General features: G+C 40.2%; 1 protein-coding gene across 2 annotated transcripts in view; it reads right to left on the bottom strand.

Annotated features, from left to right (window-relative positions):
- The window catches only part of ghrhrb (growth hormone releasing hormone receptor b), a 51,207-nt gene extending 40,546 nt beyond the window's left edge, over positions 1–10,661 (bottom strand). For both annotated transcript variants that reach the window (XM_039810252.1, XM_039810253.1), the window contains exon 1: positions 10,339–10,661. In XM_039810252.1, the coding sequence (XP_039666186.1) occupies positions 10,339–10,440 (102 nt within the window). In that variant the 5' untranslated portion in view covers positions 10,441–10,661. The remainder of the gene's footprint in view (positions 1–10,338) is intronic.
- Between the last annotated feature and the right edge of the window lie 2,934 nt (positions 10,662–13,595).

Here is a 13,595-nt window from a genome sequence, read left to right as displayed (position 1 = left end):
TGAGGAGACGAGCCCGGCACATGTTTCCACAACTTTATAGACGCAAAATGATAAAATCAGATTGTCTGTGTGTGTGTGTGTGTGTGTGCGTGTGCGTGAAGAGCTGGAGTGCCATTTAAGCGTGCACTTTAATTATTGTAACCCTCAGTCCTAAATGGCAACCGTTTACATGGCTGCAATGTCATTTAAATTCAATCACTGTCTTAACCGGGTCATTATCGCAGGGCGCCAGTCGCCTCCAGTAACCTTTAGCGTGCTGGCATCATTTAAATTCACAATTTCACAGTGATATAAAGGACAGGTAATCACGGTCTCTGATGTCATTTGTGTGTGTTTGTGTGTGTGTGTGTGTGTGTGTGGGGGGGGTGTCTGTGTGTCTATTATTGGCCCTTTAATGTTTTCAATCGACATCTTACCTCCGGGTCGAGTAATTTTTGCACAATGACACACAGGTATATTGAACCCATTACACCTCTCTTCTCATTCGCATCCTGTCTTTATACACATTAAGGGAGTAGTTTGGTATTTTTTATTTTTCATTTTGCGCCATCTTCAGGTCAAAATTTCATCCTTTTATGACCAAAAAATGACTACAAAACTAATGTCATTCCAGCAGCTTCAGCTGTACTTTGTTAATCACTAATTAGCAAATGTTACCATGCTAACACACTAAACAGAGATGCTGAACATTGTAAACATTACACTTGCTGAACATCAAGATGTTAGCATTGTCATTGTGGGCATGTTAGCATGCTGACATAGTAATAGAGTAATTAGCTCAGAGCCCCGCTGGGCCTCAGTACATCTAGCTATAGGCTACATCTGTTTTCGTGTGATTACTTTGTACGTCAATACATTTTTTTCCCGACAGTTGTTTTTGTCATGAGTACTTTTACACAGACCGCGAATATTATGCGGCGATAAAATGACGTCATCTTTTCTCAAAACAATGTCGATTTTTTTGAGCTTTGCACAGCAAATAAAGGCATCAACCAATAAAAAACACAGAGGCACGTAGTCCGAAAGTCAGAGCTGTCTAAAACAAATGACAAACTTCACTCCTTTCAAAATTGACAAAGGCAGCGCATACCAGATCCACTCCATCTGTTCTCCAACGCGAGTGTGACAGAAAAACAGGTGGAACTGTTTAGGATTTTGCAAAGTTTGCCTGATTAAACTAAGCCTCATAGCGACGGCTATATTGTAAGTAAAGAGAAGTACTTCCACTCTTGTTATAGGTAACAAGAGTACAAAGTCACATGTTCCTGCAGGGCCCGTGGTGATTGAGATGGTAAAGAAATATGGTCCTGCCTGTCTGTTTTTTGTTTTGATTTTGTTTTTATTGTTTTTTTCTTCTCTTTAATGTTTTAATTTTTTTTTATCGTTTTTTAACTGCTCTTTAATGTTTTTTGTAAAGCACTTTGAATTGCCCTGTTGCTGAAATGTGCTGTACAAATAAAACTGCCTCGCCTTGTTCTTATCTTTCACAATTAAAGTCTATGTCTATGTCCATGTCTAGTCACTATGCTGCGTAACGGTATGAATATTCCCAGCCTGTTGCAGGCAAGCATTTTGCATTTTCGTTTCCTTCATTCATAACCCTGCCAGTGTGTAAATGTCCACATAAATAGTCCCGAAGAAGTCCGATTCAACTTGTCTCACTTCAACATCAAAGGAAATCTTCAGGTGAATGTGAATTAGAGTAGTCGATTGCCCCGCTAGCTCACTTAACAACACCTCAGCTAATGTTGTGTCAACACGCAGTGATTAAAACACTGATGAATTTGTCCACCTATAGCTAGTGATAGCACGGCAGCACCCCATAACAGCCCAACTTCTTCTTGGACTTGGACATCTTCCACACAAACACGGTGCTCAATCACTCTTAAACTATTTAAAACTTCGTCGTCTGTGTATATTTGTTGAAGAGGACTTGTCCGCCCTAGTATTCCCAAAATATTCTTCAATATGTGCCAAAATAGTATCTGCTGATAAACCATGTTGATCCATTTGATCTGCTAATGATAGCATGCCCAATGTCTTCCATTATGTCCGCACTCTCACTTCGCCAGCCTTTTTTGCCCACGGCTCTGTTCTGAATGTGAGATAGCCACGCCCCCTGATTTGCATATAAGAACTGGAAATTGAGAGGGAAATAATAATAATAATAACAACAATAAATGTAGCATTAGGAAGTCCACGGAAATAAATAAAAGTGGATTTATGAAATAAAAGTCTCTTGAAAGAAACAAACGTGGACTTACGAAATAAAAGTACCATGAAATAAGTAAAAGTAAAACCTTTTAACATATTTAACTAATTGATTCATTTATATATGAATATTTACATTCATTTAATTAAGTATGTATTTATTGCCTCATTTATTTATTTCATGATGTATTTCAAAGGCATTTTTATTTATTTATTCATGTCTTTATTTATGTATTTATTAATTTATTTAATATTGAATGAAACAGCGTTCCATAATTCTGAGAGGCTGATGCAGCAGTTTTTACCACCACACTGACCACTGTCAGGTTATAGTTCGGTCATCATGATGCGGAGGAAGTTTTCTCCTTTCTTCAAAGAAAACGACAAAAAAAGAGCTTTAGGTTGGCAGTGTAAGATGTAGGATATGGCATAATGAGATTTATGTTAATTATGTATAGGTTTTTTTTCTTAATGGAAACTTATCTTTTTTATCATATTATATAAACATAATCTATTCTATAGCTATATTCTAGCTATTTTATGAGATAAATACTAAGTAATTAGTGTGTGTAAGATTGATACATATGAATCAGGCTCTTCTCATGAGCCATGCGTACATATAGCTACAATAAGTGAAGCACTGTAATTCCTATGTATTACACGTATTTTTTGCTGTGTGCGTCACATTGACTGCTGCTGTACAAGACTGCTCTGGTCCATGAAGGAAGGAGGTCAATCTTTTGTTCTAGTCATTTTGGTGCCTAAACTTAACTGTCGTAGCAGGATGACGGTCACCTTTTTGTCGGCTTAACTCAACTGCAACGGCCTCTTAACCGACCGGCATGCACCCAACTCACAGGAACCTTTTATCGGCTAAATTTAAACTTGCTTTTGTTTAAATAATTTGTCATAGTGAGAGCTTATGAACTTGGGTGTTTATTATAACACTAAGATGAGCCAGGAAGGACCAAGGATGCACGGGTGAGAGATGAGAGAGAGAGAGAGAGAGCAACTTGTGGAAACTGAAGTGAGAAAAGGACTAGGGCTGGGTACCGAAGTCAATACTATTTAGGCACCGACCGAATCGCCTCTAAAATATAGAGTATCGAAAAATGCCTTGTCACTCAATACCTAATTTCAATCCCTAAGGAATAAACATCAGCATCAGTGAGCCAATAAGCATGCAGCATGCTTCTACTAAGCTCTAATATTGCTGCTGATTGGCTGTCTAACATTACACGTCGTAAAGACACGCAAGAAAAACTCGTTACGCACAGAGACGTAGTAGGAGCGTAAAGAATAAATGAAAAATATTTGTGCCGTAATGTGTAATGGTGTCTTTTCCTTGAAATGGATTTATAAAATTGGTATTAAAAAAAGTATTGTTTAGGAACCGGTATTGAAGTCACAGTATTGGTATCGGTATCAAAATCTTTTGAATGATAACCAGCACTGGAAAGGAAAGAGCCAGGAGGCCTCTGCTACAGATACACACATAGCTGAAGCCTTTGACTTAGGGACCCTACAAACAGGGCCAATGCAAGTAAAGAGATATATTTCCCACACAGTCAGTTTGACAGTGTTCCAACAGAGCTTGTTTCAAACGTTTGAGTGGCTGGAATACTCAAAATACACAAAAAAAGCTGCATTCTTCTTAGTGTGCAGACTCTATGCAAAACCAAAAAAACTAAACGACCAGACATATTCCCTCGTGAGTACAGTGTAACTGGAAAATAGCCCTTGATCCTTCAGGGAGCATGAGATCTAGGATACACAAGGCCATACATAATTGCTTTTGGGGGTCACAATGAAAGGGAAGATAGGCAATTTCATGGAGTGCAATTCAATCCATTTTTACAAACATACAAATCTCCATAACATACCACTTACATCTCATTATCACCCCAAAATAAGAGGATCCAAAGCTGCTCTGACATCATAACAGCAAAAAATATTTTAGAGATCAAATCAGCAAAAATGTATTTAATCATAGTAGATGAAGCAAGGGATCGGCATTCAGAGCTATACTTGCTTTATGTGTTCGGTCATTTCACATTGCCAGACCTTCTTCCACGGCGCTGCGGAGGAAGGTCTGGCAAACATTCCAGGATGGGAGAAAAACGGTTTATTGGCATTTTTTTAGCATCGGACACAATGACGGTGCCGCTGCAAAACAGCCTCAGGAAGGAACTTGTTTTGGTGGAACATGTGTACGTTCAAAAGTAGTTTTAGTTGTGCAACAGAAAACTCCGATTGGACAGATAGTCTAGCTAGCTGTCTGGATTCACCCTGCAGAGATCTGAGGAGCAGTTAACCATAGTCCTCAGAAATCCACCAGAGTTTAGAATTACAACACAAAGAAAGCGGAAGGTGAGGGACATCTGGTCGAAATGAGGGACATCCAGCGGAATTTCCGCCGGCACCCGAACAATCCCGGAAATGAAATGTCGTCGATACAGACTAGGTGTTCGTGTATATGACTTCACAAGACATGGTAAAGGAGCGATTTCTTGAATTTTGCCAGCTCGATGTCAACCCCATCCCTGACACCATAGAGGAGCAGTTTGTCAAACATGGATGGGAAAATCTCACGCCTGTTGCTCAAGCACACGATGGCGCCTCTGTTATAAGTGGGGCAACAGTTGGCATTAGAGCTTAGAGCTTTGGACAAAAACATCCTGAAGCAATTTTTGTCCTCTGCGACACTTGCAAAGCTGTCCCTGAAGCACGCAGCTTCTTCCTGGCGAGCGTCTACTCTTTCTTTAACACAACACTAGTCAATCACGACAAACTGAAAGCTTTGAAGAAACAGCAGAGAGGAAAGACAGAGACATATATGCTTGGAGCAAAACCTGAGGAGAAAAGGAAACGGAATGAGAAATACTGACAATACACAAGCTTTGAGATCATTAATCATTGTTGAGAGAAGAGAGGAGAGGCAGAGAGGACAGAAGCAGAGAGACAGTCCTCATGGTTGGGCCCTGCATGATTAATGGTATGTTCTGTTCTTTTCTAAATTTAGCTTACGTAAGCAACATGTGACTGGCATTTTGAAATCAACTAACAGACAGAAAGAAGACTTTTTTTGTTAAGTTCATTTAGGGATTGTATCAATAAGGAGAGACGACCTGTGTGGGGGGCATCCAAATTATTGTTAATTTTGGAAAGTTTTTTCAAAAATTAAAGTCTTAACATGATTCCAACATATTATTAGCAAATATCCACAGATATAGTTCATCCCAAAGGATTGACTGTTTCACATTTAAGGGTTAACATTAAAACATGATTTATAAAATCATGCCAACAAGTATCAGGCTATTTGAATAGCTTAGTATTTTATGCAAAAAAAGGTATCTATCAATGCTTTAGGCTGCCCTAAAAGTTATTGTAGGACCAGATTAATATGCAACTTCATTTTATACAATATATGTAGTAAGGGGTCCCTGATCCATCTCTCTTTCAGTTAAGGGGTCCTTGGCTTAAAAAACGTTGAAGACCCCTGGCTTAAGGCTTTAGTCTCCGTGCTGTGGTCATAGCATGAGCAAATGTTTCTCATTCGTATTATTTGACATCTCATTTCATTTCAATGTGACTATCACTGTTTTCTCTCTTTGGTTTCTTTATAAGTAATACTTCCCAATCAACTGTCAGTCAAGTATTAGTCTATATCGACGACGGTTCATTTATGGAATAGTTCCGGTGAAATTTCCGCCAGATTTCCCTCACTTTCCGCTTTCTTTGTGTTAACTTTAAACTAGGGTTGAATCGAGCAAAATCAACCGGAACATCTGAGCAACGTTTGGCTGAAAATGGCTAGTCTTAAGGAGAATTTGGATCCTGCAACAAGGCAGGCCTGCTTGGTTCGTCCGTCCGGGGAATGATTGTAAAGATTTACAAAGAATATGTTTACGGCACTTACTCTCAAACTGGGACGTTTTGGTGGGATTTGCTATGGACGAATTACACATGGCGATACACTGAGCAAATTACGTTTAACCATGTATCAGCTAATTTAAATAGCTCACGCTACTGTATTGTGTGAACAGTTAACTTCATTTAATATTGTATGTGTCGTTTTCTTTTGAAACGTTCCACCAAAACAAGTTCCTTCCCGAGACTATTCTGCAGAGCCACCGTCGCTGCGTTGGGGGCTTAGCGCCACCCACGACGATTGTGATTGGTTTAAAGAAATGCAAACCAACTCGGAGCGTTTTTTGAGTGTATGCTCGTGTTGCCAGAGCTTCCTCCACAACGCTGTGGAGATAGGTCTGGCAATGCGAGACTAGTCTAGTATATACAAGTTTTGTTGGTATGAAGATCCTTGTAATTAAGAAAAGAATTAGGGTAAATGTCCATTTAGAGGGAAGAGGATGCACCCGGACTTGTAATTGTGTCATTTGAAGATTTTTTTAAGGATTAGAGAAACAAATTAATAAATGTATGTAGCATAACAATGTCTTTATGTCGTTCCTATTCCATCAGTCATCTCATGACCCATCACATTTATCTTGTGAGGAATCAGAGGGGTCCTGACTTGCAGGTTGTCATCCGCCAGCCTCAAATACTGAAATAAAGGGCTCCAAGTTTTAAACATTTTAGCAACATAACAGAGGCTGCCATCTGTCAGCCTGAAATTGCGTCATTCTTTTCATTTCTGGACACACAAACCCTTCCTGCCTTTGATTCCAGCAACTGGATTACTGCTGCTCGTTATTCGCCCCAAAAATCAATTAACTGCTTTCCGTTTGAACAAAATATGGCCACCAGGAAAGGTAACTCACAGAATCTAGAAACACTGGAGCACATTTCCTCCATGTAGACCTCGCTGCACTGCTTACCGGTGGCCTATAGAAGTGACTTTAAGGAATAACGGGATGTTTTTAGAGCAGAGGCACGACTTGTCTGGAGACAAAGGGATGGGAGTCATGTAACGTCAGGACAAGTTATTTAACAGATTGAGATTTTCCATAAAAAAAAACATACAGTATGGATTAAACTACCCAACAGTATGGAGCAGTAAAAGTCACTCCACCAACAGTAAAAATGGTGCTTACTCAATGCATGTAAATGTGGATGTGTGCACACTAAAGGAGACTTTTTGCATCTGTAACAAACACCAAAGGCCCCTGAACAAGCAATGCTTTTTGACGCGCTGGGAGTGAGAATGTGTCGCCCTGCATGCTGTGAAGCAGCTAATAAAGGAAGGTACAACACAGGATCATTGACAGCCTTCAGGTTCAGGGAAGACGCGTCACAAAACGTAATCCTCCACCCATCAACTCTTATGGTACATGTCCATATATGCGCTGTTTTGACAGAAGGGATCACCCCTCCCAGTATTGCACGCTAGTGGGCTTGCCACCAGTTTCTCTTCACTGACCACTGACAAGCATTAAAAACCTCCTACAACTGCAATGGCTGGAGCTAATTAGACGAGCGCGTCGCGTGGGTCTGGCTACTCCTGGATTTCAAAACCGACCATAATGGCGGCTCATTTGGGATACGATCTCTATTTTACAGAAATAGTTCACCAAAATGTGTTTCTGAAAACATTTTAAAGCGCCCATATTATGCTCATTTTCAGGTTCATAACTGTATTTTAAGGTTGTACCAGAATAGGTTTACATGGTTTAATTATCAAAAAACACCATATTTTTGTTGTACTGCACAGCTCTCTCTCACTGCTGCAGATCCTCTTTTCACCTGGTTTCTGTTTTAGCTACAGAGTGAGACCTCTTTTCATCTTCTTCTTCTGTACTATCTTTGATTGCGCATATGCGCAGTAGCTCAGATGTAGATCATGTCAGCTAGCTAACTCTAGAGACAGTAAAAGAAAGCCTGTTTCTCCAACTTTGGTCAGTTACAAGGCAGGATTAGCTGGGAGACTTCTAAATGAGGGAGCACATGTAAGTAGTTCTTTTGTAGATTATGGTGAACTTGTGTGTGTTGTAGCAGTGCTTTGCTATTGAGAACGACGTAGCATGCTAACGTTAGCATGCTAATGCTAAGAGCTAACGGTTGCGGTTAGCCAGCTCATTTTGGACTGTGACGTCACAATCCGAGCCGATTTTGAACAGCTCACCCAGAGACTGAAGGCAGGACACATTCAGAAACCGTATCTCACTCAAAACAGCATGGATGGATGTTTTTCTGTGTGTGGAAGCACCAGAGACACAAAAGAACACCCCAAATCCCAGAAAGTGTATTTTTCATAATATGGGCACTTTAAGCGAGAAATCTTCATTTCAGATCGACAACGGTCAGTTTAAAAGGTTTTCGTCAGCTTTTGAGAGGCGTCGAGCCGACCTGGCTGCTCCTCATTTGCATGAAGATCAATTTTATGCAAATGAGGAGCAGGGGACCCGACGCCCCACTTCTCCAAAGTCCCCTCGACGCTACCAGAATGCATTGCATGGCTGCTTTCATAGAAATGAATGGGAAGAAAGGACGCTGACAATGGACACCAACCATCAGGTCAGCTGATGGAGAAGAAAGGCCTCCACGGTGGCATGAAATCCAAGAATAAATGAAGGGATGAAATGGAATATTCTCCATCCTGAATTGTCTGCATTATTTGAATTTCAAACCGGTGTGCATATGCAGAAAAAAGATATTAATGTTTTCTCTTTGCTGCTGTCTGTCTGGAGCCAAAGGCAGCAGTCAAGTGAGTGTCCAGTGTTAATGGAGTCACAGGAGACACCACTGGATCTTTTCTTCTTATGGAGTGAATATTTATTTGAGGTGGGCTATATGTGTATGTTGTTTATCACTGGTTGCTTCTGTGGATAGATGAAAGTTTCTCTGAGATTTATGTTTCTTTTATAAAATGTTGGGATATTCTTATTTTGACAGCAAAATATAAAGCAAAATTAATAATGTAGAATATTAAATCACCACACAGAATAGCCAGTAATGGGCTACTCCAGACAAATGAATCATCCATCAGTTAATCATGTTACGATCATTCAATTTAGACACATCAGACAACACGAGGGCAGCAGGTCGATATCTGCAGAAAACTGCTTCTCATCCGGACTGTTTGTGTTTGTGGGAGCATTTCCACATGGACAATATTCTCGCGTTGCCAGACCTTCCTCCACGGCGCTGCGGAGGAGGGTCTGGCTAGTCCACACAACATTTCAGCATGGGAGAAAAACGTGCTCTGGTTTATTGGCATTTCTTTAAACCAATCACAATCGTCAAGCGCCGTACGGAGCCACGGTGCCTCTGCAGAATAGCCTCTGGAAGGAACTTGTTTTGGTGTAACGTGTGTGTACGTTCAAAAGTTGTTTTAGTCGTGCAACAGAAAACTCCGATTGGACAGATAGTCTAGCTAGCTGTCTGGATTTACCCTGCAGAGATCTGAGGAGCAGTTAACCATAGTCCTCAGAAATCCACCGGAGGTTAGAACGCCAACACAAGGAAGAGGAAGGTAATTTCCCGAAAATGAGGGACATCCGGCGGAATTTCCAACAACCTTTAAATTTGGCTGCAAAACGTACTGATTTGTTCTGTACACGTGCAGGATAAGCAAAAAACTAAACCTTTTTAGAAAAAATAAACTCTAAAAAAAACGTTATTCTACTGTGCTAACTGTGCGCTTTAACATCATTTTGGACCATCATGGTAGAGGAAACAGTGCATTATGTAACTAGAAAGACACCAACAATTCTGAGAAAACTTACTTTGATGATGAGTCACAGGGCCATTGCTACAAACGTGAGGTGGTATTACAAATGAAATCCGATATTTATCTATAGAAAAGCAGATATTTCCAAAATGCAGTATCAATAACTTTTGAAAATTTGAGATTTATGCGATTTTGACTCATTTCTGACTGAGCAGTATTTTCTGAAAATAGCTCAGAATGTTTTTCTGAATGACCAAAGCGTCTAGATTCTGGGTTTAGTTTCACGACGTTGTGATATTCCTAGAGCACAACTCCTTAGCTCACATACATGAACACAGACTTTTTTTTTCTTTCTTTTTTTGCTGTTATTTTCTAGGGGTGCTAGGATCAAGTTCCTAAAAAAAAAGTCTTAAACAACCTACACTATCATCATAAACCTCCTCGTGCCAACCCTGCAGACCCATAAGGTTAAACCGGAGTGTTGCACGTGCACTCACCGTCTCCCAGAGCGCCAGCTGCAGGAACAGACCCGTGTGAAGTAACGTGGCCATCCATTTCAACCGCGAGCTTCCAGAGATGAGACTACTGTGCAATAACATTCTTGTTCACTTTGAAAACTACGCGCAAAAAAAAAAAAGTCAAAATACGTCCAAGGATGTTATTAGACTTCGACAATAAGAAATCACTTCCCTTTTTTTAAATTTTTTAAATAAATGTCAAACATGAACTGAGCCGCTGGTTGGCCGTTTGCCGATATGAATGTTGTCGGGTGTCTCTCCGGTGTCCGGTGCAGGAAAAGGTCCGCATTACGCGCGGGGGAGAGCCGGGACTCCACTGAGCCAAACAAGGTGCGCTCCTCCCTGAAAAGGCAGAGACGGAGCGGCGCGCACAGGCGCTGCAGCGGCGCGCAGCTGCGCGCTGACACGACACAGGACACGATTCAAGATTCAAGATACTTTATTGTCATTGTATGAACACAACGAAATCACGTTGTTGGCAATCAGTGCAGCAGCAGTAAATAAATATATAAAATATATATATATAAAAAATTATATATATATTAAAGCTGCACTTTCATATGGCTCTTTGTAGTTTTGCTTATTTAAAGCTAATGTAGTTGCACTTTCTAGTTGTTGTCTGGCGTTTGCACCTTCAAGGTTGAAAGCACCTAATTCATGTGAGCCTTAGCAGAGGTTTTTTTGGATGTGGAGTCAGTCTTAACACACAGTCTACTGGAATCCCATTCAGAAAACTAACCTTATAAATAGATCCACTTACTAGGATTGTATCTCCTGTGTCATATACAGTTCAGTCAGTCAGTTTGTCTTTTGCATGGGCAATAGTTCAGGGCTTGTGCCCTTTTCTATCTATAATACATATATATATAATAATAATACTACTACTACTACTACTAATAATAATAATAATATATAATGTATATATATCATAAACAGTTGATTTGTCTCTTTATACTATATATCAAAAGGCAAAGTTTGTTTTTAAAACCATTATCATCAAAATATCAGATGATAAAATAGACGAAATAAGAACCATTATTATGTGAAGCTCTGGAAAATCAAGCTAAATGGAGCTCAGCAAAAAAAATCTTTCAGGAAGACTTCTAAATAACTTCAATATGTTTGGCTTCTCTACCCCTTTAAAATATTTTTCCCAAAGACTCCCCAAAGACTCTGTACATTTCATATTATGCTTATGTACAATAAATCTTTGCATATCTGCAACAAAATCTCTCCTGATTGAAATGGACCTTGAGTATATATTCTTTTAATTGTTTGTAGTTATTTCTGCCATGATCCCTGTATCCTTGCTGTACACTCTCACATAATTAGGATCCAAAAGGGTTCACAGTGATAGCACAGGCTTCTTCTGTAATTAATGAACTTCATGTCACTCTCAGAGTCAGCATCTGTGTCATTTTTTCTTCTGTCATTTATGGTGTATGTAGCTTACTGTCTGTTGACACCATTTAGGTGAATTGGAAAAATGAATGAATAAAGTGTTAAAAAAAATTATGAAACAAACTTACTTATTTTGACCCAAACTATGATCTTTTCTTCACCCTAACTAAGTAGTTTTGTTGCCTAAACATAAGCAGCTATATTTGAATTACATATATCATGAACTACATGTTTATAAATGTGAACAGGGCGTTAAATAGCCAGTGAAATGTCCTGAAAAGTTTAAACACCTTCACCATGAGATAATATTGAACTGTATGGTGTTATGTCAATATGTTTGGAGCTTTCTCGTGGGAAATTTATCCCACAAACTTTTCATATCTACGATAAAAACTAAAAATGGGAGGAAATAACATGAGGAATAAACTGAAAAAGGTCATTTTGGTGGGATTAAAGTGACTCTGTGTCACTTTAGAGGAAGCACAACTGTCATTTTACAAATGAAAATGTTGAATTCATTCGCCGGTGAAACACAACCTGGGTCAATCAAATACACTCAGGGGTTTTAAAACTGCAGCCTGTCTGGGTCTGGTACGAGCAACAAGCTTATGGGGGCTGATGTTAGCAAACTTCTCCCAGTCTCACTTTATGGGTACATTGTTTAAGATAATATTGGTTGTGTTTAGTGCTGTCAGTTAAACGCGTTTTTAACGGCGTTAACGCAAACCCATTTTAACGGCGACATTTTTTTTATCACGAGATTAACGTTCTTTTTGGCCTGGCAAACTTTGTAGTTTTTTCACATGCTGTTCCAACAACTAGTAACGTTAGAAAAACTACAACACCACACCAGATCTCACTAGCACCAGAAACAAAACAACATGCACGCTGCACACACTTGTTTGCACTTGCTTGCGAGCCAGCCAAAGAGTAGTACATACCTGCAAACCTTTCGACGAAAATCGCCGTTTTGAATGGGGTCCGAGACCCGGTACTAATACGGCACCGGTGCCTTAACGACCGTTATCTACCGGACCAAATAGCAACGCGGATTTCGGTGCCTTATTTAGGTGCCACTTAGATGCCTGCGCTTCTTTCTGATGCTCCGAAAACGGACGTTACTGAAACATTGCTGCACAGGAGGCCAGTCAACACTACACTTAGCAGCAGGTAACGTTAGCCTACCGTTAGCTTAACCAGACTCCGCCAGATGGATTTCTTCGCATTTGCTCGGCATATCCATCTGGGAACTTTCCGTTGGAGAACTTTTGGGAAGGGGCGGAAATACTGGTTAGCTGATTGGATGAACCATCTGTCTATCACCTATGTTGGAGATCCACGAAGCGTATGAAAATACAACCACAAGCCCGCCCCTGCTACTGCAGGCAAAGCATAGCTCGTTAGCTCAGCATGCAAGCAACATGTCGGTAAAGGATATTTGCCGTTTGTGTAACGAGAATTTAGGAATAAAAGACACCATTTCAGGTTCCCGCTCCATATTCCAAAAGAAGGATCCAAGAGAAAAAAAGCATTAGCGAGCGGCTAACAGAATTAGGGCTACCGCTGTCTGAAAATACTGGTTAGCTGATTGGATAAACCATCTGTCTATCACCACCTAACCCACCTCAAAACCAACGCTGATTGGCCCGTTCGTTTGGCTAACAGCTCCAAATTTTCTCTATCTCAAGATGCCAGACTGATCTGCGAGTGGAAAACTGGAGCTCGCGAGATCAGGACGGTCTCACGAGGCTACCGTTAGCTAGCAGCTGGATTAAACACGGTTACAATGTTTACAGCTAAACGGTGTAAAGTGTGTCTGTATTTCACTGGAGAGG

The sequence above is a fragment of the Perca fluviatilis genome, chromosome 9 (assembly GCF_010015445.1).
Source record: "Perca fluviatilis chromosome 9, GENO_Pfluv_1.0, whole genome shotgun sequence".
In the NCBI taxonomy this organism is placed as follows: Eukaryota; Metazoa; Chordata; class Actinopteri; order Perciformes; family Percidae; genus Perca; species Perca fluviatilis.
The sequence above is the reverse complement of the archived record's forward strand: the minus strand, read 5'-3'. Positions and strand labels throughout refer to the sequence as shown.